Genomic DNA, 27,786 nt, shown 5'->3' on the forward strand with positions numbered 1-27,786 from the left:
CCGCCATACTGCCAGAGGCAAAAGTCTGTCATTCTTAAAGAACAAGACTATCTTTACATTTTTATGGTGTTTTTAGGTTTTCCCATTCAGTTTATCGTTGTATCCTCCTGTCTTCATGAAGTTCAGTAATGCAGTTACGCTCTTAGACAAAAGACAAAAAGATGAAAGCTCAAGTGAGCTGAGATTTGTTTCCTATCACATACATAGACTTCATTCTCAAGCCTGAATTAACATACATTTGAAGGATGGAAGCCAATTTGAGTGTCATCTAAGTTCCCCCAAATTAGGAAATCAATGAGACACAGTAGCTGTGTGGCCCCTGGGTACATGGCTTAGCTCCATGCCTAATTTCAAAGCATCTACTTTACAGAGTCATTGCAACAAGGAAATAAGTTAATTCGTGTCAAGCACTTAGAAAAGCATGTGGCACATATTAAGTGCTTAATTAGAATCCGGTATTATTACAGTATGCCTTTCCCACTAATATAATTATATACACATCTCCAAATGTTAAAACTGAGCAGTATATATGCACACACACATATATATGAATGCATGAGTGAATGAAAGTTAGCACTTACTTTGAATAAGCCATGCTTCTGGTTGCGCTGACCAAGCCATAAGTTGCTTCCTGGGGGAAGACTGGTCTCTGGAGGATCTATCACACGCTCATAAATCCTGCAGAGGCAAAGAACACAGTCACTAACAGACACAAAGCAGAGTAAACAGGTACAAATGCTGCTGGGAGGATAGTGCATCAGCTGCTGGCATAGAGAGAAGGAGCCCAGATGTGGTGAACTGTAAATAAAGGTGACGTCAGTGCAAAGATCTGTTTGCTGGTAGCCCCTGGACTCATGACCTAGGCCTCTGCCTTTCTATAACCTCCCTTTTGGGAAGGGAGTGACCATGAGGGAAACATTTTTTACTGTTCACTCCAAGCAATGAACTTCACACACACCCTGAGGAAAGTGATTTTATGTAAATGTTACAGACAAAAACGCTGAGGTTGAGAGAAGGCAAACACATCTATGCAGTGGAGAAAGCACAGAGTAGTGGAATGAAGATAACAACACTCATCTGGCTGGCTCCAAAGTGCATGTACCCCCCTCTGCACCTCACTGCTCCTGGACCTTGCTTTATGCAGCTGCTGCTCCTCTCCAGTAACCCCAGAGAATCCTTTAAACAGGAGGGCAGTACCTGCCTACATGACCACATGCTTGGTCTACAAAACCCAGTCACTAAAGTCATCATCCAATCACAGATTGAGCCCTATTTATATTCCAACCTCCACACTTGGCCACAGGAAAAGAGAACCATAAACCAGGTACATAAAGCCCTGCCTCTGTGGATTAAAAGTGAGATAACATTCTGCAGAGGGAAAATTCTTTATCTGATACATAATAGGAACATTGCTAACACAAGGCCACAGTTCTGGGATCTGCAAAGATTCCTATAGAGCCTGCACAACTGTCTGTCTCAATTGTCCAGCCTCATCAAGGCCCAGCGAAGCTACAAATGTTTAAATCCATACTCAAAGGTAGTCCCTGCAACCATTCGCGGATTACAAGGCTCTGCTTCACCCCTGGCAAGTACCTCTTAGCTCCTGGAGCGCACAGGCTTCTTGGTGGAGACAGATGGAGCCATCTGGACCTGTCAGTCCTGGAGAGAGCCCTGCCCAGCCTGCCTTCTCTGTCTCCACTCAAATCCCTGTAAGGAGTCAGTCATCCCTCAGGTGCATCCTAGGTCAGGACCACCAATCTATCCTCTGCGCCGGGAGGGAGCAGACTGCCTCCTGCAGGGGCTGATGGATTTCCCCAGTGGATCCCAGAAGCAAAGTGCACTAGAATTTAAGACTGTCCAGTGGACCCAAGGCAAGTGAAGGACTGCAAGCCGCTGCAGTGGGGAGGGGTCACCCTGCCTCCTTATACCTCAGCCACGCCCGTCACTCTACCGCACCCACTGGAAACGCAACGCGCTGCTCCCTAACAGCAAGTGCAGTGTATTGTTAGGAACCTGAAGTATATCAGGTCTTTCTCTACTAATTATCTTCCCGTTATAAACGGAGACTCAAAACATAATTAAGGAAAAAATAAGTTTCCCTTAAAAACACAAGCTGTGTTTTCTTCCTGGGAATCTAACATTTTTTTGTATGCTATAATGAATAATTTTGAATAAAACATTGTCAAAACTGCTTTTAACACAAGAAGCTGTTATATACTTCCTTTAAAAACTAGAAACAAGCCAAATTTACAACAAAGGAGAAATACATAAGTTAGAGTAGATCAGCTTGAAAGAATTTACTGCAGTCATTAGCAGTGATAAATATGCAGGCTATGAAAAATGAGAAAGTATATACAAAATAATTTTCACTGAGAATGTGGTAGGCAAAATTATTTATGCACTGTGGAGATAACGGTGCAAAAATTACGTTCAATGCTAGTAAATATAAGAAAGACCAGAGAGAAATGGAAATCAGTGTATTTAGGGAAAGAGGTGGAAGTATAATTTTCTATAAGGCTGCTTTCCTAATAAATTGAAAATGTTGTCAACCCATTTGCCTTAACTTACATTTTAAATCATTTGCCTGTCAGAGGGAGAGCCACATTCAATTCAAAAGCTTTCTTTCTGGTGTTCAATATGCTAGAAGATGAGCTCCAATGGGCAGAGTAGGTCCTAAATCAATGTTTATTAAGTGCATGAGTGTATGAAGGACAGAACAATCTAAAAGATCAACTTCCTATCCTGCCTTACCTTCTGCAAGCGTAATGGCTCCCTGTGCCTTAGAAAAAGTCGAGGAAGTAAACACCGGAGGTTGTCCACCATCAGCTAAAGCACAGAGACCCAACTCATGCGTCAAAGTGGTTTTTGTGATTCCATACGACACACAGCCTCCATCAGAACCTCCTCCTCCTGCCAAGGAAAATACACTAGATGCTGCTTTCCTGGCAACCCTGTGGATTCCTTACAAAAGGCAAGTCTCACTAGGGAATTCCATGCAGCAGGCAGAATCAACACACTGAATACAGACATAGCAACGGGGAGAGAGTTTTAAAATACCGTATTTTTAAAAGCACAGAGGGAGGAAATATAATGAGGAGGAGGGAACACCAGGCAAACCCGCACTGAAGGACATCCCACAGAATGACCGCCTGTGTGCCAGAGGGCTGGTATCACAAGAGAGAGGCTAAGGAACAGTTTGCGATTGAACGAGATCAAAGAGACATAAAAACTAAGTACGAGATGGGATCCTAGATTGGATCTTGTGGCAGGAAAAAGAGTGCTATAAGGATGATATCAGGAAAAGTGAATCTGAGTAAGACCTGCAGATTATGTAATAATATTGTGTCAATGCTCAATTCCCTGATTTTGATAATCAGGCCATATATATTTCAGTGAGTATCCTGTTCTCAGGAAATAGGCACTGTAGTATTTAGGGTTAGAAGGTCAGGAAGTTTGTAACTCACTCTCAAGGTTCCAAATACAGTGTGTGTGTGTACACGTCCATACATGTACAAATAAGCACACTGCTGTTTACAAAGAGAAAAGGCAGAATCTGTGCCAACTGCATGACTGTTCTTTGTGCCATTCATATAATTCTCAGGGAGATTAGAATTGTTTTTAAATAAAACTTTTTAAAACCTCTAAAAGTTCTAATATATACATATATATATAAACACTATTATTGTATTTGTACAATGCAATAAAAGAATGTTATCAATTAGCCAAAGATATTGATAGTGTTTCCCTAGTGTATGCTTAGTGGGAATAGTGAAGAAGAAAAAAAGTGAATGAAAGACTTAGTGAATGAAAGAAAACCCAAAAGGAATATTATGCAGACCGATGCTGTCATCATAAACTAAGAAACGGGATTATCACATTCCTACCTGAATAACTCAGTGAAAGTTCCCTTGTCTGCCTGACAAACAGGTCAGAATCTTGGCTAAAAGGCAACTACTGAGCCCTGGCTCATGTCAAAAGGCAGGTAGGATGCGGTGATGATTCCCTCAATTCGGAGTCACCTAAGTGAAGTAAAACGCGAAGTCAAAGCTATTACGGTAAACTCCTTGCTCTGCCATGTGGGGAGGAAATGGAAGCCTCTGATACAGCACTCAGGCCAGTGAGGTTTCCCTCTTTATCAGCGAATGCCTAATGCCTACAACATATGTGCCACTGTTCTGGCAATGGAGATGCACAAGGTGACTTTAAAATGGCCAAGCCCTGGCCCTCGGGTCCTCTGCTGACACAGACAGGCACTGTTCAGACGCGCATCTTCCACTGCAGTCCACTGCACGCCAAGCCCTTCCATGCCTCTTCCCAAAGCAGGAGGGATTAGCCTTTGCTGGTACCCTTGGGCCCAGCACTTTCCCCTCAAGCTGTCTGTATTTCCGGACTGCAGCTACCACCTACCATCTGCGGGGTCTCAGAGAAATGGCACCTGCACTGCAGCACCCCGCACCTGCTCAGGTGTCTCCTGTACTGAGAGACCCTCCCATCATCCCACAGAAAGTAGCTCCTCATCACCCGCTCACTCCAAATCGCTTAGCTTGTCAAAGCTGGCACCCTTCCCAAATGAGCTCTTTGCTGACCAACTGTCTCATCCTACCAGGCTGTAAGCCCACTGGAAGCAAGAATCTGGTCTTTTTCAAGTCAGCATCTCCATTGCCTTGCCGAGGAGGTGACCACTTGATATATTGAGCAAATAAACGAATGATTTCTCTCTGACACTCTCTTCAGAACACTGGGACTAGAGTCAGATACTTCTAAAAGCCTTACTAGGGCAAAACTTTACACTGTGCAATCCACAAAACTAAAAAATTCTGACTGAAAAAAGCAGATATTCAAACTTGACATGTCCTGATACAGGTAATCATGAGGGAAATAAAGTCAATAAAATTAAGTGAAATGTGATAATCCTTTTTCTACTTCTTCCCTTCATGATCCTACCTCATGAGATTTACACAGAAGCTAGAAAGAAAGCTCAAGGTACAGTCTTCTTTGCTATTTTTAAGCCAGAAAAGAGATAGTGGCAGCAAGCTTAAATCTGTCAGGCAGATAACTCACTGAAAGGAAAGCCGGACAGATGCATGTCAGAAAGAAGGAAACAGAGTCAGCAACTAGAAAATTAATTAGATCAAGTGCAATCCTTTTCATAAGTGAATGATTTACAGCTTAGGATATTATATTATAATCGGCCCAAATGCATCATATTCCTAGAGGCTGTCAGGCGTAAATAATACATTTACTCCCCAGTCAACTAAAATCTACCCTTTCTTTTGACTGAAGAAAATCTAATTCCCATCTCATTCAGTTTCTGAGGTTTTGAGCTCACTTGAGCCACTAAACAAGGTCTGTATTGGGAGAATTTTGGGAATTGTGCATGCCATTAGTATCTGTTAGTATTTTAAAGAGTAAGTATCTCATTTCTAATACAATACCATGGAAAATTAAGCATTCTGTCACACATAAAACCTACTTGAAAAGAATGAACAATGCAGAGGAGGAACAGAAGCACTGCTCGGTGAAAGTCAGTGCCTGAATCCAGGGTTCACACTAGGAATTTTCTTCACAAGGCACAGACTCCCTTCATTTTTGACTTTGTGTGAGAACACCCTTGCTTGGAGCTATCCCACCTGCCAAAATGGCCCATCAATAGTCTATGAAGAACTTGATTTTCCTGTGAAAAGATAAAGCCCTCAGAGCCCAACACAAAGTAATGTGATGCTTCAACAACAATACTTATGAAGGAATATTGGATTTTTATTTACCTGGATGAAAAAAGCCCTCTGAAGAGACTCCATAGGACCTTTCCCGATTATACAGAAGAATGAATTCCAATGTGAATTGTGTTCTATGTATATCATGCTCCTGTTCAATAAGACAATATGAAGCTGAAATGAGCTACTAAATGAAGAGGTTTATCTTAGGCTTTGCCTTGAATTGAAGAAAAGCTCTCCCTGAAGAGGAAAGTTATAATGACCTTCCTTTGCTAGATAGAATCTCATCTTCACCACCTTTTATCTGGCCCTCCTGAATCTCGAAGTGCTCCCTGGAGAAAGTTTCCTCTGCAGAATACAAGATAGTTCCTATCTGATTCCCCTCACTAACGTGGTTATGGGTGGCCTTACACAAGGGTAAACTCCTCTTCTGGCCTTATACTAAAACAGGCATCAAACACTTTCCCCTGTTGGCCTCAGGGCAAATTTGAGAATAACAAAGTTCTTGAGCTCCATTAGAAAAAACAAAACACACCTATTTGGGGCTATTAGCATTATCCCCAGACAACCCTTAATGTTGAGCATTCAGCCCACGGGTCATCTTACTCTGCACAATGGTTCCTCAAAGCTTCCTCAATGGGACAAGGCACTCTGCCACCTGTGTGCATGAGGAGCTAACTGTTGAATTCCCTTGTCAGGCTGCCTGGCTGTGGTCAATTAATTGCTTACATGAAATACACAGCACAACACACAGTGCTTGTACCAGAAGGACATGCAAGGAATGCCCCACAGAGAAGCTCTGCCATCCTCTCCTACCAATCTGTTAAACAAAATCAAGATGACGAGATTTAAAAATGCACCTCTGGCGTTATCCAGGAGAAAACAGACTGCAACCAGGAGAGCAACTGTGGATACATACAGTGTGCCCCCAACACGTAGGAATTGAGTTCCCATACATCTATGTGGGGAAGACGGGAAGGACAGCAAGGCTCAGCAGGTTCCAAAACTGTTCGCAGCTGGCTGTATAATAAATACAAATGCAAACAAAAAAGGGGGAGGAAAAGATGAAATCTGTAAAGAGATGTCTTACAGAGAAGGTAGTGGTGTTCAAATGAGATTGGCAAACATTCCAGGAAAGTCTTTGCCACAGCAGGCTGTGACTCATTAGGACAGAGGACAGAGGACAGAGGAGAGAGGGAGAGGGAGAGACAGAAACACACAGAGAGAGCTTCTCCAAGAAGACCAAGCCTGTCTGACCTGCTTCATCCACTTAGAAACACTTGTCAAACTAATGCTTTCTCTTGCCTACCAACTAAATTTCACTATTTCCTTTTGGTTTCCTCAATCTAGACCTCTACCACACAAAAGGAGCTCTCCCTCTTAACCAACATTTTATGACTCTAACATCTCCCACAACTTCGTACTAAGCTTTACTCTCTGTCTAAAATTCCTAATCCAGACCTCACCTTGAAATGAGTCAGACTGGATCAGAGTCATGTAACAAGCTCATACAAAGCTGTCCTATTTTGCACTCATATCTGTGATTTGGTGGTAAAGCAGGAAGTAGGCTTCTTGAATCTGGAGGAAAATGAGAAGCTGGTGTGAAGGTTTCAATCAGAACAAATTTAATATAGCACCATCAGGATTAAAGCAGATATTAACAGGCCAAGATAGGGCCAACTCAAAAAGATCAATTTCACCATGGAGAAATGAAAGGTTCCACTCTTGGGGTAAATACGTTTCTCAGAGACAGAATATGAGATCACAAACACACACTGAAAAAAATATACCACAGATACAGACACTGAAAATAATGTTACTCTTTTTTGGTCAACAGTGAGCTGAGATAAGGCTGTCAGAAAGGATGGTCACCTTAAAGTGTTCAGGGAGAAGAAGCCAATTATCTCATTTTAATCTGAGTCAATCTGCCAACATGATCACACATAGTTCTGGGAACTTAGATGATAAACACACTTCGGAAGGAGTCAGCAAGACGGCGAGGGGCTTGTGAACCAAACGAACCACCGACTGCTCGAGGAACAGAGATGTTCAGTCTGCACAAGTAAAGCAAGATTAAGGGAGGCCATGACAATGTCTCCCACTACGTGAAGCACTGTTTTCCAGAGAGTTAAATACGCTCATGTAGCTCCGAGCAGCACGAGGTGTGCCAACAGGTAGAAACATAAGGAGCCACTTCAGGTTCCTACAGAGGAATTCTCTCCTAGTCAGGGCTGTGTACGCTGGGAAGAGCCAAGCAGAGAGGCCGTGAACTTCCGGTCTCTGCACGATTTATGGTCAGATCCAGAATGGCGCCAGAAGTCGCCACTGTTGGAGGGTGAGTGCATCATGGGCCGCCACTCTCGTCAGGGGTTCACCCACTACTGAGCTCAGAGCCCACAGCGCTGTCAGGGTTGGGGCCCTGGCGGGGCCAGGTCACAGGGCACAAGCGCTGGAAGAGGGATCCTCCCGTCACTCTCTGCGGCTCTGCTCCGCCAGACCCTTCCACCCTCCCTTTCTGCCTTGGAGCCGGCCAACTAGAGACTGAGACCTCTGAAAGCCTTGGGCCAAAATACACCCTTCCCCTTTTCGGTTGTGGTGTCGAGTACCGTGATGAGAAAGCGAGCAAGACACAAGGTAAGAGGGATGATCAAGGGACAAGTACAGTCAGCGTCCAACTGGGAAAGGCAGAGAAACACTGCCTCCAAATCGGTCAGGGCTCCCTTTAAGTGGTGGCTATGTGCCAGAAGTTCGCGTACTTCCTAACCCTTGCCACAGCTCGAAACATCAAGCATTGCTATACTCACTGTTCCAGAGGTTAAGTGACTTTCACTACTACCATTCAGTAGGCAGTGAACCCTAAATTCAAAACGGAGTGTAAAATTCTGCCACACTGTTCTGCCATATAATCCTTGGTTAATTCTATTCTTTTTTTAGATGTCTCACTTGAGTTTTTGTTTTGTTTTGTTTTTTAATTAATTTTATTGGTACATTTTAGGTACAGGATGTAATGATATTCATCACTGGAAATTTGCACCTTTACATACTCTCTCTTGGTTCTTCTTTTTTCCCAATACCCCTGCCCACCCTTCAACCCCTCCATCCCTCCCCATTTACAAAGACTTTGCTTCCATTTTTCCATTTTCTCATATTAATTCCATTCCCTTCTTTCCTCTCCTCTACCCCTCCCACTTCCCCTTCCCCTTTGCCCCTTTTCCTCCTATTTCACATTATCTATTATAGCTTTTAGTCCTTATTTACACTTTCAGTTTCTCATATTAGAGAAACTTCGGTATTTACATGTGGGTCCTACTTATTTCACTTAAGAGTAGCACATCAATGTGCATCCATTTAGCTTTAAATGTCTCTAATGTCTCATTTTGTATGGCTGAGTAGTACTCTGTTCTATTAAAAAACCACATTTTCTTTATACGACTGGATAATTGCTGGGCAATTGGGCTGCTTCCAAATTTTAACTATTATAAATTCTACTTCTATGAACATGGGTGCACATATATCACTGTGGTATGATTCTTTCAATTCTTTAGGGAAGATACCCAGCAGGGGAATAGCTGGGTCAAATGGGACTTCCAGTCCTAGTTCTTTGAGGTATCTCCATACTGATTTCCACAGTGCTTGCACCAGACAACACACCCACCAGCAGTGGAGCAGGGTTCCTCTTTCCCCAAAGCCCTGCCAGCATTTGTTATTGGTTGATTTCATGGTAGCAGCCATTCTTTCTGGAGTTAGGTGGAATCTCAGTGTTGTTTTCATTTGCATCTCTCAAATGACCAGTGATGTTGAACATTTTTTCATATGTTTATTTGCTATTTCTACTTCCTTGTCTGAGAAATGTCTGTTCATTTCAGATGCCCATTTTCAGATTGGGTCTATAAATTGGGGAGGTCTGATTTTTTTCAGCTCTTTATAGATTCGAGATAGTAGACCTTTGTCTGAGGAACAGCAGGTGAAGATTTTTTCCCACATTGTGGGTTGTCTCTTCACACTGTTGGTGGTTTCTTTTGCTGTGCAGAAGCTTTTTAATGAGAAGAGATCCCACTTCTTGAATGTTTGTGCTAGTACACGGGCAACTGAGGTTTTGTTCATAAAATCTTGTCCTACAGCAATATCTTCAAGAGTTCTACCTAACCTCTTTCAAGCTAGTTCAGCATCTCAGTTATAATATTTAGATCTTTAATCCATTTCGATTTTAGTTTAGTGCATGGTGAGAGATATAAGTCTAGTTTGAATCTTTGGCAAGTTGAAACCCAATTTTTCCAGCACCCTTTATTAAAGAGGCTATCTTTCCTCCAGTGAGGGTGTTTGGCTGCTTTGTCAGAAATGAGGTGGCTGAGTGTGTATGGAGGTGTTTCTGCACCTTCTAATCTGTTCCACTGGTCCACAGGTCTGTTTCTTTGCCAGTACCATGCTGTTTTTATCACAGTAGCTTTGTCATATACTTTCAAGATGGGGGTTGTGATACCCCCTGCCATGTCTCTGTTGCCTAGAATTGCTTTTCCTATTCCAGGTCTCTTCTTGTTCCAAATGACTTTTGGATTGTTTTCTCAAGGTCCGTGAAGTATGAGGCTGGGATTTCAATTGGGATTGCATTAAATCTATATAGCAGTATTAGGAGTATGGCCATTTTCACTATGTTGATCCTTCCTACCCAGGAGCAAGGGATGTCTTCCCATTTTCTGATATCATGTTCAATCTCTCTTTTAAGAGTGCTATAGTTTTCAGAGAAGAGGTCTTTGATTTCTTTTGTTAGGTTGATTCCTAGGTATTTCAGGTTTTGCATGCTATTGTGAAAGGAACTGTGTGCCCTATTTCTCTCTCAGTGAGTCTGTTGTACATGTAGAGAAAAGCTACTGATTTTTGTATGCTAACCTTGTATCCAGCTATTTTACTGAATATGGTTATTAAGTCTAGAAGACTTTTGGTGGAGTTCTTGGGGTCTTCTATATAGAATATCATGACATCTGCAAATAAGGACAATCTGACTTCTTCATTTCCTATCTTTATTCCTTTTATTTCTTTCTCTTCTCTAATTGCTGTGGCTAATGTTTCCAAAACTATATTGAACAGGAGTGGCGACAGTGGACATCCTTGTCTTGTCCCTGATTTTAGTGTGAAGGATTTCAGTTTTTGACCATTTATGATATTGGCTGTTGGTTTTTCATTGATGGCTTTTATCAGATTGAGGTAGAGACCATCTATTCCAATGTTTTGTAGGGTTTTTATCATAAATGCATGGTGGATATTGTCAAATGCTTTTGCTGCATCTATTGAGATGATCATATGGTTTTTGTCCTTAGCTCTATCGATATAGTGTTATTACATTGATTAATCTGCATATGTTGAACCATCCCTGAATCCCTGGGATGAATCCCACATGGTCAGGGTATGTGATCTTCTTGATGATCTTCTGCATTCTATTCCCCAGTATCTTATTAAGGATTTTTACATCTATGTTCATTAGTGAGATTGGCCTGCAATTCTCTTTTTCAGGTAGGGCTTTCTCTGCTTTGAGGATAAAGGTGATGCTTGCTTCCAGGAATGAATTTGGGAGTATTACTTCCCTTTCTTCCCCCCTCATTAAGTTTATTGGTACATTTTAGGTACAAAATACCTTTACATACATCATTGGGATCTTGTACTGTTACATGAGTATCTTGGTTCTTATTTATTTCCCCTTCCCCTGACCTCCCTTCACCCCCTCCACCCTTCCATATTAGCAAAGACTTTGTTTCCATTTTTTTTCCTTTTCTCATATTTTTTCTTTTCCCTTTTTTCCTTTCCCCTTCCCCTGCTCCTTTAGACTTTTACATCCGATTACACAATATCAATTATACATTTTTAAAATTACAGTATCAAGATCTAGGAGACATTACCACAGATTTTACAGAATTTAAAAGGATATATAAAGTATATTTCAAAAATCTGTTTTGAAATAAATTTGACAACTTCTAAGGAGTACCTTGGAAGACAAATTAATGAAACTAACTCTGGAGGAAATACAAAATTTGAGTAGCACCTATTAAAGAAAGTGTATTCCTAGCTTGAAAATCTACCTATATGACAACAGACTCATATACATTTTAACTGATAAATTATATCAGTTAAAGCAGAAAAAAATAAGGAACACTTCTCCCCTCATTTTAAGGAATCAACACTGTGCTAATCCTAAAACTGGATAAAAATAATAGAAGGAAACAGTATGAACATAGATAGAAATTTGTTTAACAAAACAAAGAATTAGAAGTCAGATCTGGCAGGATGTAGAAAGTGGTTTTGTTATAGGGATGGCAGTGTTGGTTCAGCATTGGAAGATCCACCCCCAAAAGTCATCATTTTAACAGAGGAAAGGAAAAAGCCATATGATCCTGTCATTAGTTGGAGAAAAAGAATCAGACTAAATTCCACAGCTGTTCATGGTAAAAGCTATCAGGAGATTAGAAGTAGAACAGAATCTTCTCACCAGAAGAAAGACATGTAGTCCATACTTCCAGCAAAAATGCTTTATATGAATGGAGAAGATACAATGCTTTCTCCTTAAGGTGGGGAACAAGGGCAGATATGCTTACTCTTCATCTGTCCATTAAACTTTGAAACATAGGCCCAAACCAAAATAGTCTGGCAATAAAATGACACAATTAGGATAGGATTGGCAAGGTAGAAGCAAAATCTTTATATGTAGATGAAATGATCATCTACAGAGAAAATACTAAGAAATCTCTAGGAGGCCCGAGTACCTGTATTTGAATTTAGCAGGATTTGAAAACATAAGATATATATAAAAATTCAGGTCTATGTATACTTGCTATAAATGAAGAACTGGACACTGAAATTTAAAAGTAATGTAGGAGTACAAAGGACCTAGAAAAGTGTAAAAAAAAAAACAAAAACATATAGATCATTGGAATAAAACAGAGAATCTAGAAATAGAACCACACATATAGGGTCCACTGAGTTTGAAAGATTATTTAACATAAACATTTTATAGAATATAAACTCAATTCAAGAGCAGAGGAAAAGACTGTGTTTTCAGCAAATGGCACTAGAACACCTGGTATCCATATATAAAAAATTAACCTCAACCCTTTATTTCTATACATAAAAATAACTTGAAGGGATCTATGAACCTAAATATGAAATCCTAAAAGTATAAAACTTTTATTAAGAAGAAATTTTACGAGAAAATGTTTATGAATTTAGAGTAGGCAAGAACTTCCTAGGATACAAAAAACATGATGTATAAAAGAAAAAAATTGATAAATGAGATTCCATCAAAATTTAGAACTTTAAATGACATCGTTAAAATGAAAAGTAGTCCTTAAACTGACCATATTTACAATGCATATAACCTATGACCAGAATATATAAAGAACTCTTACAGCTCATTAATAGACAATCCAAATAAAAAGTAGACACAAGAACATGATAAATAGTCAGTACAGCACAAGGAAAAGTGTGCAACATTAGAACCAGAAAAATACTAATCATGAACAATAACAAGACTGAATTACGTACTCATTAGGGAGATGAAGTTAAAAGTTTTAAAAGGCTTGTCATGACTTTTTCTTTTTGTTGGATTCTCCCCCTTTGCATTTAATTTGTCACGCCCAAGGGGTTTATTCTGCTGGGCTTCCTAGGGTTGTGATCCTCATTGTCTTTTTTTAGGATATTGTCTAAAATTTTTTGGAGTGCCGGTTTGGTATTCATGAAGTTCCTAAGGTTCTCTTTATCATGAAAGTATCTTATTTCTCCATCAATTTTGAAAGATAGTTTTTCAAGGTACATCAATCTGGGTTGGAGGCTGTTTTCCTTTAGGGCTTGAAATACATCACTCCAAGCTCTTCTTGCCTTGAAGGTTTGCATTGAGAAGTCTGCTGTGATTCTGATGGGCTTTCCTTTGTATGTGATTTGTTTCCTTTCTCTCAGTCTTGTATAACTTTGTTCTTCTGTTGCATTTCTGGAATCCTAACTATTATATGCCTATTTTTTGATCAAGGCTAGCTGGAGTCCCATATGCCTCACTTATCTGTGTGTCAAGTTCTTTTTCCCTGCTTGGGAAGTTTTCTGCCATCACTTTCGTGAACAGTTTTTTTATGTCATCTGCACTCTCTCCTGTTTCTTCATTGACTCCAATCAGTCTTATGTTATTCTTCTTTGCATCATCTAGCAGCTGCTGGATTGATTTCTTGTGGTCCCTCACAATTTTAAAGCAATTTTTCTTTTCCTCCTCACTAATTGCAATCTTATCTTCTATATCTCAAATTCTGTCCTCACATTGGTTCATTCTGCTGCGTAAACTTTCAATGGAGTTTTTAATCTCCTAGAAATCTGTTTGCATCTGTTTTATGGATTCCATTTGTTTCCTATGCTAGGATTCCATGATTTTCCTCAGATTTTTTTATCTGTGTCCTCTCTAGATTTATTAATCATGTCTTGCACTATGGCCCAATCTCTGCTGTTGTCTGAGAAATTATTTCTGATTTTATTTTTTCAGATCCTCTTTTGTTGCTAGTTCAGGGAGTCCAGGTGGTTGAGTATCCAAGTGTTCCATCTCGTTTCCCTTTGGGGTTGGTTTAGATGATCTGGAAGTCTGGTTTTGAGACTTGTTTAGGTGTCTTCTCATTTCACAGGGGTGGGGGTGCTGCTGGCACCCACGTGGCTCACATCTTCAGCACTGTGCAGGGGAGGGGGCCTCTGCTGCTCAGTGCTCAGGGTGGTGCTACAGTGGCCCAAAAGGCTCCAGGTCTCACTTTGTAGTGTAAGCTGGCTTTGAACTCACTGTGTATCCCAGGCTGGTCTGAAACTCTTGGCAATCCTCATGCCTTAGCCTCCAAAATGCTGGGATTATAAGCATGTGCCACCATGCCCAGCTAATTCTGCTCTTTAAAAGCCAAATATTCAACCAGTAGATTACATATAAGGTATCACATAGAAAAAGAGCATTGACTAGAGTCTCAAAACTTCTATTTTCATCTTACCTTTACTATTTATGCACTGTAATTTGGATTAAGTCATGAGTCTCTTTGGCCCCTCTGGTTTTTCACCCATATACCAATTTTCTGTAGTGTTTTTATCATGAATTGGTGTTCAACTCTCAAACACTTTTTCTGCATCTATTGAGAGGGTAATACGGTTTTGTCCTTGGCTCTATTAATATAGTGTATTACATTTATTGATTTGCATATGTTGAACCATCCCTGTATCCCTGGGATTAATCCGACTTGGTCATGGTGTATAACCTTCTTGATGATTTGGTGCATTCTGTTTGCCAGTATCTTCTTTAGGATTTTTGCATCTATGTTTAGGGAGACTGGCCTGTAGTTCTCTTTTTTGCTTGGATCCTTCTCTGGTTTTGGAATCAGGGTAATGCTTGCTTCCAGGAATGAATTTGGGAGTATTGTTTCCTTTTCAATTTCATTAAAGAGTTTGAGAAGTTGCAGCATTAGCTTTTCTCAAAATTTCTTGTAGAACTCACCAGTGAATCCATCAGGGCCTGGGCTTTTCTTTGTTGGTGGGTTTTTATTTACATCTTAGTCCATAAACATTTAATAGCAATACCTATTTATGCAGATTTTTTTCCATGAACATTCAGTTATGCTGTCGAAAAGTATTTTATAAAGTCTAAAATGATTTTTACAAATGGAACACTGTAAGTAAAACTGATATACTTATCTTCACCGAACAGTCTAAAAATACCTTAATTTGAAGTATTCTCAGGTGAAATACCAAAACTTCAGAGAAGCTGCATGGCTCAGCCAGTTAAAATCTAGCACCCACTGCCAACTTCAAAATTCTATAAATGCTTAGAAGCAGCAATCAGAGAGAATATGAACCTCTGAAATCACTCCTCAGACAATGAAACCAACATCACTATGAAGCTGTGGTTATGGTCCCTGCCTTTCCAGGGGTCCACAGAAGATATGCTATTCATAGTGTTCAGTGACAGCCCTGGCTGGCTGCCTCCAAATATCTGCTGATGCTCTTCAGTGGTGATAGTTTGGTGCAAACTAATTTTATTATTCACCTAAAGGAAGATTTAAATGCTAGGTCCTAGTTATAATAAATCAAAAGCCTACTGCTCACACAGAACACACACTGGTAACTAGGACTTTCAGGGTCAGAAAGAACGTCAAAAGGATTCTAACCCAACCTCCATCTGTTCCTCACTATGTTAATATAGGAGCATCCCAAAGCCATCTGTCAGGCAGTGAGCACGTATGACAACCCATGTAACAGTTTAAGACTTCCCCAAGCGGTAGATATCCCCCCTAAAGGCTTGATGATTGACCATTTCCAAACACTCTTGTGGAATATATCAGGGTACAGCAGCTAAGTTTAAAAAACAAAGGAAATATTCTCCTGTTTCTTCAACAGTTCCTGAGACAGCCACAGACCCCACATCCACACCTGTACCTCAAACATGGGCATCTCCAGGAGTCCAGCAAGGATCCATATTCTTTGACCTTTTGACATTTTTAGGATTTTAGAATGCACCACTAAGGGTCCTTTGGCAATCCCCAAGCTAGGCTATGCAATATAGAGAACTTTATGAATTATCCAAAAATATAAATTCCTGGATTCCTCACTAAGTAAGATTTACAAGTGCCAGCCTAGCCCCATGTAGACATGAATCTCTGATGGAGGCCTGCTGTGGTATCATCTGCCTCATGCAAAGGAGTTGGGCTTGGCTGGGAGCTCCTGCCAAAGATGCAGCTGCACCACAGCCAAGCAAGCCTACAGTGAAAATGGCTGGGACTCTGCCTATTACACCTGGAAGGTACAAGTGGTGGGAATAGTAAGATCATTTCTAAAGGTTGTTCTATTTACATTCCTAGGGGGATAAAAACAGGAAAGTACTGCAAAGCAAAGCAAAAACATCCTTTAGCACCCACTTTTTTGTGAAGCATATAAAGAAGTGAGAGTTTTCTGACCATGTTCCATCGATAACAGAGGTGTGGACAATGGATGAGGGGAGGAATCAATAGATGATAGATATGCAGGCATTTCTTAACTTATTTTGCCAAGAATAACATGTCCCTGGCTTTGCAAGTTTACATTATAGTGTGGGTAATTAGCAATAAACAAATAATTGTGTCATTTAACCTCAAATAGAATGAGCTGGATATTCCCCACTTGCCCCTACAGATACACTCTTCATTCCGCTTTGCCGTTCTTTGTGCCAAAAGACACTGACCTTCACATCTGTACCTACCAGTCCCCACTCCCTTCTACTCCTGGTTGATTTCAGCCACTGGGACGTGCCAGCAGGCCAGGAGGGAATGAGACTGAGGTAAAGGACTTGGTGCCGGGCTTGGCACATAGTACCTGCTAAATAATGCTAGCTGCTTCTACTAAGAACAAAAATACAGTGAAGAAGGCTCTTACTACTAAAGGGCGCTTTCCTGATTCCTCACTCCGTCTTTCTCAGCTGCTGTCTCTAGCCTTCCCAATATAAATGTGTCAATATAAACTTGATTGTTTTTTAATAATGTTTACAGAGAAGGCAACTTGTGTGCTGTGACTCCTGCTTTGCAGCTTGTACACTGAATTATTCATTTAGTTTGGGGCTTTTTCTTTTAAAAAGTAATCATCATCTTTGGAAAGTTTTTATTTTTTCATGCTATCAGTCTTGCCAGACTTTAGAAGTTTGCAATCACCAAAGAAGAGCAAAGCAATTTAGATAAAATTTCCTGTTCTGAAGGAAGACTTTTGTTATTAAGTGTGAGGAATTCAATAGTAACTGCCAGCTGTTTAATCAAAAAGTTCTTGTTCATTGTGGAGGAAAAACTGGAATTTGGAAAACAATGAGCTACAACTCTAAGCTCAGAAAGTGTCTGATGAACTTTCAAACCCTTTTCAAATTCTGTCTCATCATTTTAACTATAACAGCCCATTCCTTGTAAGGCGTCTCATGGATGATAATAAGAAAATCACTGAGATGATTGAGCTCTCCTACGCATCACTTTAATTATCTCTTTTCTTGGTGGCCCTTCATGTTCAGGTCACAGGGTATAAATTAAAGACAGTTTTCAGACATGTCTTAAATAAGCCTATTATTAAGGACACAAAACTGACTCTTGTAATTCCAAAGATCAAAATAATGAAAAGAACAATTATGAAGGTAAAGGAATTATACAAAGGAAAAACACATACTAGTAAGAGAAGAATATTTTGAAGATGACTAATTGGAAAAGAACAGACTCAGGAGTCAGAAGGGCTCTATTCTAAATTCTGGGCTTAAACGATCAAGGGAAATGTGGTCTTGGACAAGTCACTTCACCTCCTTGGGATTTTACATGAAGAAGATGATGCCTCCCCTGCTTATCTATGTATTTTGGCACTTGATGACATAAGACACAGTAACTGCTTTGCAAAGTGTTGTCTAATACCAGTGTGCTCTGGTGTAAGTAACATGATGCCAAGCGCCACCTGAGGGCTTGTTGGTTTTCTACATCCTCCAGGGGCCCAGCTAAATCCTTTCCCTTGTGCTTAGGCCATGGTGGTAATTTGGTAACCTTTTTTGGCTCAAGTTATTCAAGTTGATTTCTGTTATAAGGACAATATACTAAACGTCAAATAATTCACCATTCAAAGGAAGCACTGCAGTAAGATTTGGGATGCTCACCCACCAGAACATATGAAGATAAAAGTTCTGATCTCACCATCCCTGGTGCCTATCTCACGTACAACCTGTGCTTCCATCAGCATGCATGAATTTGTGGACAGCTTGAAAGGAGACATCAGTTCCCATTTGTCTTGGCATCCTCAGTACCTAAACCAGTTCCTGCAACAGAATACATGCTCAAGAATGTGGTTTTCATTTATTTGTCCACACGTGCACTCAATTTTGTCTGTCAGATCAGCTCCTGGACACAGGCATCTCCTTGTAACTGCATGTTCATCCAGGGAGCAGCCTGCTTTGGTTCCCTCTGCCTTGTGCAGAGATTAACTGCCTTCCAGCCGAAACAGATGGACGTAGAGGACAGTATGTTACGTGAAATAAACCAGACATAGAAAGACAAATACTATGTGTTCTCTCTTCTCGGTGGATGTTAAAACAACTGATCTCAAAGTAGGAGAGAGGAGAGCAGTGATTATTAGAGGCTAACAAAGAGCTGAAGGAAAGATTAGAAGGGAGAGAATGGGTACCAAATCACAGTTTGGAGGTATAAGACCTAGTGTTCTGTATCACAGTAGTCTGCAATATTATATATTTCATGAAGAACAAGAAGAGGGCTAGGGACTTAGCTCAGTGGCACTGTGCCTGCCTCGTAAGTGCAAGGTCCTGAGTTTTATCCCTGGTATCAGAAAGAAAAAAAAAAAAGAACAAGAAGACAAGAAGAGAGGACTCCAAAGGTCCCAAATACAGAGAAATGATAAGGAGACAGATACTAATTTGATTTCATCAGTACACATTATATACACTGGTTTGATTAGTACACATTATATACGTTTTTTAGTATATGAAATATCACATTATAGCCTGTAAGTCTGTACAACTATTATATGTTAATAGAAAAAAATAAAATTTAAAAAACTGTCCACCAGTATTTCCAATACAAGGCTGATGGAAAGGCTGAAGTGCAAATTTTTATATGAAAGAGATTGTTTGGCATAGCTGAAGAATTACTTGAGTAAACACCATGTTGAACTTCCATCTGTGCAGGCCTCCCCTCATCTCTCTGTGTAGATCTTGATATCTCTCTCTCTCTGTCTCTCTCTCTCTCTCTTTCCTGACTGGACATTACTAGGCACTTAATACTAATACTCCAGAAATATCACTGAAGTAATGAATGAATAAATAAAATACTTGATAAAATCGAAGGTCTGACATATCTGTCCTCCTCACTTTGCAGAGATACTAACCATACCGACTTGTTTGACTTATTTGCAAGTTCCAGAAGTCTCAGGCAGTCTCTCTCCTCCATCTTGTGTACATTCTGGTCCCTTGGCTCGAGACACTGTCTTAGCACCTCACTGACTGTATAATACACCAAGAACGCAAACCAGCTGTCAAACTGGGAAGCTTTTCTCCCTGTATCTTTCCTTGAGTTTCACTGAAAATGCTACTTGTGTCTTATTTTGTATGCTGCTGTCAAAATGTCTCATGCCAACCTGAATTTCTTTCCTTTGTAAATGATATGGTCTTTTGGCCTTGAGTTCATGAAGTTATTTTTCTTTTGTTTAAAATATATTTTACTAGAATATATGTTAGAGTTGACTCTACAGGTCAGATTTTCCTGATTCATGATTGGTTTGTTCAAAATGTACATTTTGGTTTTCTTTTATATTCTGACATAATTTAACAGATTTATTGAAATATGAGCCATAGATGATACAATTTAACTATTTAAGGTCTATACTCAACAGATTTTGATATATTACATTATCAGTTTTTTAACTGTGAAATATACACAACAAAAAAGGTTACCATTTCATTCATTTTTAACTGTACAAATCAGTGGTATTAATTAAATTCACAGTGTTGTACAATAGTCACCTCTATCTATTTCCAAAACTTTTTCATTAACCCAAGCATAACCTCTCTAACCATAGAACAATAATTCTATATTATCCTCCCCCGACCCCTTGCTGACCCTTAATCTACTTTCCATCTCTATGATTTTGGTTATTCTAGATGTTTCATTTATATGAAGTCATGTAATCATCATCACCATCATCCTCTTTATCCCTAGAAACTAGTACAGGGCCCTAACACATGCAATAAATACTGACTGAAAGAATGGTACCGCATTTTCTCAGTTGTAATAGCATTAAAATACACTTGTTTCATAGTCCAGCATTCTATCAGACAGTACCCTATACAATAATCTACGAGTCATTGTACTGGTTTTAGCTTCTAAGTAAAACCACAAGCTTCTTAGAGGATATAATATATACTTACTTCTATATCCCCTGTAGCATTTTCCTATTATCCTGGATTTTAAAAAAGAAAAGAGAGAAAAACAAGTTTGACCAAGACTTTTTTGAAAGATGGTGAATGTCTGAATCCCCATCTGATTCTTTTGAACATGTTTCTCTGTATCAGAACACAGATCTGAAGAGAAACTCACCGCTTCCTTCTTATGCCCCATGTCTTCCTCCTCATCAGTGAGGTTTTATTGTAATCACATCCCGCTCTAACTCTGCCGAACTAGAGATTCGTTACAGTCATCTAACTTGTCTATAAAATAAAGAAGTGAGAAGTGCCTCCTATGTTTTATGTGACATCAAAATAAAACAATGTTTACAAGTCACCTGCCAGTAGTATTTGCTCATGGAATGGTAGCAATTCCTATTCCTCTTCCTAAGCCCTCCACTCCATCCTACCCGCTTCACCTAACATAATCCACTTCATGAGCCAGGTACAACCAAGGAAAAGGCCCAGCAACACTTCCAACCGGCCAGCAGCCAACACTTTCTGTCCCTGTTGTAAAATATCCTGACCTATATCCTCGTGGCCCTGCGAGCCAGCTGCACCAGAGACTCCACTGCTTAGCCATTTGGTGGCTCTCCGAAAACCAAAGCCATCTTCTTCAGTTTTATTTTTATTTGGTCTGGTTTAGTTTTATAGCAAAAGCATTTATAATAAAATTGCTCAATAATTATTAATAAAAGATACAAAGGAAACAATGTAGCATAGTCATTCATTCTTTCCTTCAACGCGTATTTATTATCTACACTGTTTTAGGCACAGTATTAAGTTCTGAAGGATCCCTGGCCTCTTAGAGGAAAACAGAATCAGAAGGAGGTAGAAACAGGGGGTGATAAAAATGTATAATAACAAAATAAATATGGGAAGTAAAGATGCAAGGAAGACAATGGGTATGGGAATGGGGAACATGATGAGTTTCCAGGTAGATTCATGGATAAGATGACATTTGAATAGTAATTTAAGGAAGTAGGGAAGGAAAAAATGAGAGCATATAAAAGAAAGTACTACAGTCAGATCAAAGAGAAATGGACCTAAGGCATGTGGAGAAAGCTCGAAGAACACCAAGACTCAAGGAACCAGATGTTCTTGGGACAGAGTAAGCAGGGAAGACAGTGGTAGATGAGGTTGGGGAAGAGACAAGGGGCTGGAGCATCTTAGACTTGTGGGCCACCCTCAGGCTCAGTCTTTTACCTTACACAGGATGGGAAGCCTTGGGGAGTTCTGAGGAGAGGGCTCCCATTATGTAATTTGATGGATGGTTAAGTATAGACTGGAAATAGGTTACACACCAAATGTGGAATCAGAAAAACCTGTTGATCACTGATGCTTAACTTCAGAGTTCAAGCAAAAGTAAGACGTGAAAGAGTACTCCAAGTTTTTGATGACCCAGTGACTCAGCCAAGAATAATTTTCAGGGAGGAAGTGACCAATTATGTCAAATGCAAGTGATAGGTCCAACAACACGAAGACGGAGAATTAACTCTTGGAACTGGCAATGTGGAGGTCTTTAGTAAAGAGGGAGTTTACCAGCTCTTTGGGGGATTTGTGCTGTAAAGAAAAGCTGAGAAGTGGACATATTGGCTAGAGAAGGAGACAGGAGTAGAAAGCATATGAGGTGCTCAAGATGGTGTCTGTTGATAGGGTGCAGGAGGAAGGGGAAATGGTTGAGAGAAATGCTGCAGGAGACAGTTTCCTCCTAAGAGAAAGGGGTGGCCTGAAAGAGGGTGGAAAACACAGTGACGGAAATTCCGGTCCATCATACAGAACCAGACAGGTTCTAACTGTTCCTATCTTCTGGGTGAAGCATGAAGCAAATTCATCAGTGGAGTAAGGAGAGGGAAGAAGTGTCGAGGGTGTGAGGAGAGAGGTCGAAGTGTAGAGTGACTGCCTCACAAAGGGGGAGGGTGCGATGGCTTTGAAGTCACGCAGGCCTGGGTTTCAAGCCCATTTCTAACCTGCCTCCGACTTCTGGGACCCTAACGTGGTTAGGCCTCCCTGATCCTACTACCTCACAATCAAAATGGAAGTGAAGCGTCTTAAAAATATGCTCCCACATCTCCTGAGGGTGCTCTGAAGGCTAACAGTGATGCTGTATGTAAACCCCCCGCACACGGTAGACATTTAATAAACAGTACTTATTCTTTTCCTACCTCCTCTTGTTATCTTCCATCTTCCTCCTAGCTCCTTCTTTTTCTCTAAAGGATACATGGATGAGGATAAAATGTCTCGCTGACAATTTAGTACCTTGACAAGTGTAATTATCCTTTACCTTCTTTCTTCTCTCTCTTCTGAATGCCTTGAGACTCTTTTCAAATTTCATATCCAACCGAATGAGTGAGCCAGGCAACCAATGGGTACTGGACAATCTCCCCTGTACCCAAAGGATGTGGGTACAAGCATAGAAGGGTCATAACAGATATGCTGGTCTTTTGATTAAAGAACCTGATGGCATAAACAGGAAAAAGTTTTAAAAAGAAACTTGTCTCCCTTGGGCACACCACACTCCTTCACACATGAACACTGTACATCCTTCAGCCCCAACTCTACGCACACTAATCGTAACTTGAGGGCATTCAGAGGCCATCACATTCAACTTCCTCAACTTCCTCAACTTCCGCAAGTAATGTCTGAAAAAGAGAAATTCCTGCCAAAGGTCATGCAGAGCTGCACAGCACAGCTGGAACCCAATTCTTCTCATCCACTAGCCAGGATTTGCTTAACTTTATATCTAAATGTTCCCTTCTTCTTCTCTCCCTCCTCCTTTTATTGCCAACAAAATAATAATGATGATGATGGGAATAAATAACATTTACTAAATGCTTATTATGTGCCAGACCAATCTATATGCTTTCCATATATTATTTCAATTAAACCCATAATGTAGGGTAGAGTGTGTGTGTGTGTGTGTGTGTGTGTGTGTGTGTGTGTCAAACCCAGGGTCTTGCACATGCTAGCCAAGTGCTGTATCACTCAGCTACACTCAAGCCCTCCCTTTTTAAAAACAAATGATAAAACTGTGGCCCAAGCAACTTTGGAAAATGGAGACTCTAAATAACAACCCCGCCATCTGGTTCTCTTCTCAAACTTTCTCTTAAACCACTGCTCCTTGTACCTTCCTTTCATTTCCACTGGAAGTCACTCTCCCATTTCCAAATTCGGTGCCTTGCTTCCGGGAGGGCTGTGTGTGCCTTTCAAGTCTTGGAGTCATGGGTTCATGCCCATCTCTTCAAAGCTGTGCAAAGAATATTAGTCTATAACAGTCCAAATCTCTCTCTCATGCCCACCAGAGGCAGCTATGCTTAGTAATCCTTTTCTCATTTATAAATCCATTTGTCCATCCAGTAACTATTACAGTACACCCACTCTATGCCAGGCATTTAGCCAAGTTCCGGGGACGCAACATTAAAGCCAAACACGCCCACAGCACTGACGTCATTCACTGGGCCTGAGAGCTATGACTGAGGGAGGACAACACATACTATAAATTGTGCAACATTCAGTGCCCAGGATAATTTTACACGGTGATGAGTCCTTCAAAGCAGGAACAGGGGATGTCACCGATGTGCTTGATAAAGAGTGACTCGCACAGCTGTATCACATCCCTTCCCAAACTCAGGTGCAAGGCCTTCTAGCCTAAATACCTGAGGGGTGAGATTACCACAGACACAAATAACAGGATTTATTCTTGCCAAATACTGCACTTTTTAAACATGAAAAAAACAAAAGCTCAAGGATTGGCCTTTTCATTGTGTTCCTTAGCATCATTGTGACAATTTCCTTTTTTGCTAACTGTATACTTATATTCCCCAAAGGCCTTATCACAGAAGGCACCCTAGCAGAGGCTTGCGGCATCACACAACAACTCACCTATAGCTGGAGGAGGTCTCTTCCGTGTTCCTGCAGAGCTGGGCTATGGATGTGGGCGAACTGAGGAGGAACTGCAGTGGGTTGAGCTTTGGGGCTTGATCTGTAGGAGCATCTCCTGTGGAAGGTGCTTCTCCTCCACAGTGCTGAGCGAGCAGGCAAGGCTGCAGAGCCCTCTGTGGAGACCCACATGCTCTGGCCTTGAAGCTTTACACTTTCCCCATTGGCCATTTCAGCCTTTTGACGCGTCCCAGAGCTAGAAACGCTTTCCTTATACACAGTCCACTACAGCTTACATGGCAATTGCACATTCTTTGTTCTCGGTGAGGAAGACCAAAGCGAGGATTTCTGCCACCTTCGTTTTATTGATGAGAAACCCAAGACTCCAGATTCAAGAAACCCCAAGAATTTAAGAAACATGCCCAAGGACAGCCAGCTAGAAGGTAGGAAAGGCAGAGAGAGTGATCTGTCACAGCATGGATCTGGACAGCAGTCTGTACTGAGACTTGCTCATTTGAAGAGCGAATGATAAACTGAAGGGATTATTCAGACAGGAAAGTGCAAGAAATGGATAAAGGGCAAGGGATGCTGTGGCATGCCACAGTCTGTAAAAAGTTAAAAGGACTGGGAAGTTCTTACCTTCCTGGGTATAAAAGGGCAGGGAATCTATAATGCACTGCCTGATTAGGGTCTGTGACCTTCGATCAATGGACACAGCCAGCTCAAGATGACCCTCAGCCAGGGCTGGGGGAGACACATCTTCTCCCTTGCCCAAATCTCCTGCCTAGTCTTCCTCCTAATGAAATCCGCGAGAAATTCAGACAGCCTGCTAGGACACAGAGCAGAGGGAAGAAAGGAGGAGAGGGAATGCTTGTGGAGAAGCAAAGGGAAGACAGCTCACATGGACATCGAGGCGTTTTTCAGCAGGCCGTCCTGCCTTCCCCATGAGTGATGACTGCCATTTAGTTAAGCATGTTTTCTTTTGTGAGAGAAGACATTTTTGTTAGTCCCAGTGATTACTCATCTTGCAAATTCTGAGTCACCTTTCCCATGCAGTGCTTAGCAAGGATGAACCTTAGAGCAAGGCTCAGTCCTGAGCCTTGTCATACCCTGCCATGTTTAACGGTTTTCTGAATGCTGTGAAGGTTGTATTCATTTTCTTCCCCAAATTTGAAAGCTACTCTGAATAGAGCTTTAAACCCATCTGCAATGTTGGATTCCAATGCTGCATGACTCTAACTTCAGGGAGGTAAAGCAGCATCACACCAGACTGTCCAGGATCCAACTTGCAGTTAGAGTGTGGCAGGAAAACAAAAACATCAAGGTATGCGGAGGAGTCGAGATCAGAAAGATCAGCAAAGCAAAGTCAGGATCTCCCCTGCCAGGAGAGATGCTGTGGGTGGTGACTGGCAGGTGAGCTGTGGGACCCTGAGGTGAGTAAGTAGAGAAAAATCCCAAACGAGTTGCCAGAATGAGCAGGTATCAAAAGTGAGGGATTGATGAGCCAAGAATGCAAGGGTTGGGCTTATCAGGTAAAGGTAAGCAGCAGGACAGCTGGGATAGAAGCTGCAGTCCACTTAGATGGGCCTGCCAGGCATGTTCTGTGGAATAGGCAGCTGTAACAGGCAGACAGGACAAAGGGCAGCTGCAGCAGGCAGGCAGGTGGAGGCCGGGCTTCCTAAAGTGACAGCCTCGCAGGAGCCACCCCTGCCAATACAGTGCACAGACTCTGGGGGCAGGAGGCAGTCTGGCCTGTTGGATCATGGCCTGAGCCTTTTGAAAATGCTCCGTTAGCAGGAACAGCCACTGAAATGACTCCTGGTCTGCCAGGTCCTGCTGTTACTTGTTCTCCTGTTACTGTCTCCTCTACTCAGGCGTGCAAGGACAATCACCAGGATCAGATCGAGCAACAGCATCACCATGGTGGCGTACATTCAACACTTCCAAAGCCCAGTGCTGTACTGCAGTCACACTGGGCCACACACTGTTGACAATCTACCCAACAACCACTTCTTCTCTGCTCAGAAAACCTCAGTGTTCCTGGGTGAGCCATCTACCAGCACCACGAAAGAAAGGGTGACTAGTCTATGATAGGCATCTCTGTTCCTTTTGCCTGGGGAAAACATCTACAGGCAGACCTGAGGATGTTAGAACAGAAGGACACAAAGCACCTTATTCAGGCCACAAACTTATCCCAGGCACCACTTCATCTAAATTTCTCATTTAAGTAAACTTAAGTAATTAAATTAAGTAATATTCTTTCACATGTTCTGATACTTTAAGTCATTATTATTTACAATCAAAAGGGGCCTATCTGGGGTCAGGACTTTAGCTCAGTGGTTCCGCCACCTGCCCCACAAGTGGAAGGTCCTGAGTTCTATCCCCAGTACCAAAAAAGGGGGGAAGGGCCTATCTGATCCATGTGCACTGTCTCCTTTAATTCTTCAGTCCCACAAAGGAGGCATGACTATGGTGCCTGTCTTATGACTGAGGCTTAGAAAAGCAAGGTTCACCAAAAAAAAGCCCAGAACTTCATGGATTCATGGCTAAATTCTACAAAACCTTTAAGGATGTTATACCATCAATACTCCTCAAGCTCTTCAAGGAAACTGAAAGGTATGGAGTGCTCCCAAATTCACCTATGGAGGCCAGTATCACCTTGAACCCAAAACCAGATGAAGACCCAACTAAAAAAGAGAACAATAGGCCAGTCTCTTTAATCAACATAGATGCAAAAATCCTCAAAAAGATATTAGCAAATAGAATGCAGCATGTTATCAAAAAGCTGATACACCATGATCAAGTAAGTTTCATCCCAGAGATGCAAGGATGGTTCAAAATACGTAAGACTGTAAGTGTAATATATCACATAAACAGGAAGAAGGTCAAACACTGCATGATCATACCAATAGATGCAGAAAAGGCTTTTGATAAAATCCAACAGCTCTTCATGATAAAAACCCTAAAGAAAACAGGTATAGAAGGACCATACCTGAACATGATAAAGGCTATCTATGACAAACCAATAGCCAACAACATACTAAAGGGGGAAAAACTAAAAGCATTACCCCAAACATCAGGAACAAGACAAGGATGTCCACTATCACCTCTGCTATTCACCATAGTTCTTGAAACATTAGCCAGAGGAATTAGGCAAGAGGAAGAAATAAAAGGAATACGTACAGGAAAGAAAGAACTCAAATTACCACTATTTGCAGATGACATGATCCTCTACATGAAAGACCCAAAGAATTCCCC

At 41.1% G+C, this 27,786-nt stretch overlaps 1 protein-coding gene across 7 annotated transcripts in view; it reads right to left on the reverse strand.

Annotated features, from left to right (window-relative positions):
• Window positions 1-27,786, reverse strand: part of Nell1 (neural EGFL like 1) — an 813,237-nt gene that overhangs the window by 610,599 nt on the left and 174,852 nt on the right. For all 7 annotated transcript variants that reach the window (XM_087211541.1, XM_004851562.3, XM_004851560.3 and 4 more), the window contains exon 5: window positions 582-678. In XM_087211541.1, coding sequence (XP_087067667.1) covers window positions 582-678 — 97 coding nt within the window. The remainder of the gene's footprint in view (window positions 1-581; window positions 679-27,786) is intronic.

The sequence above is a fragment of the Heterocephalus glaber genome, unplaced genomic scaffold (genome assembly GCF_053883595.1).
Source record: "Heterocephalus glaber isolate CG9 unplaced genomic scaffold, H.glaber_assembly_v1.0 deba00001428, whole genome shotgun sequence".
Lineage (NCBI taxonomy): Eukaryota > Metazoa > Chordata > Mammalia > Rodentia > Bathyergidae > Heterocephalus > Heterocephalus glaber.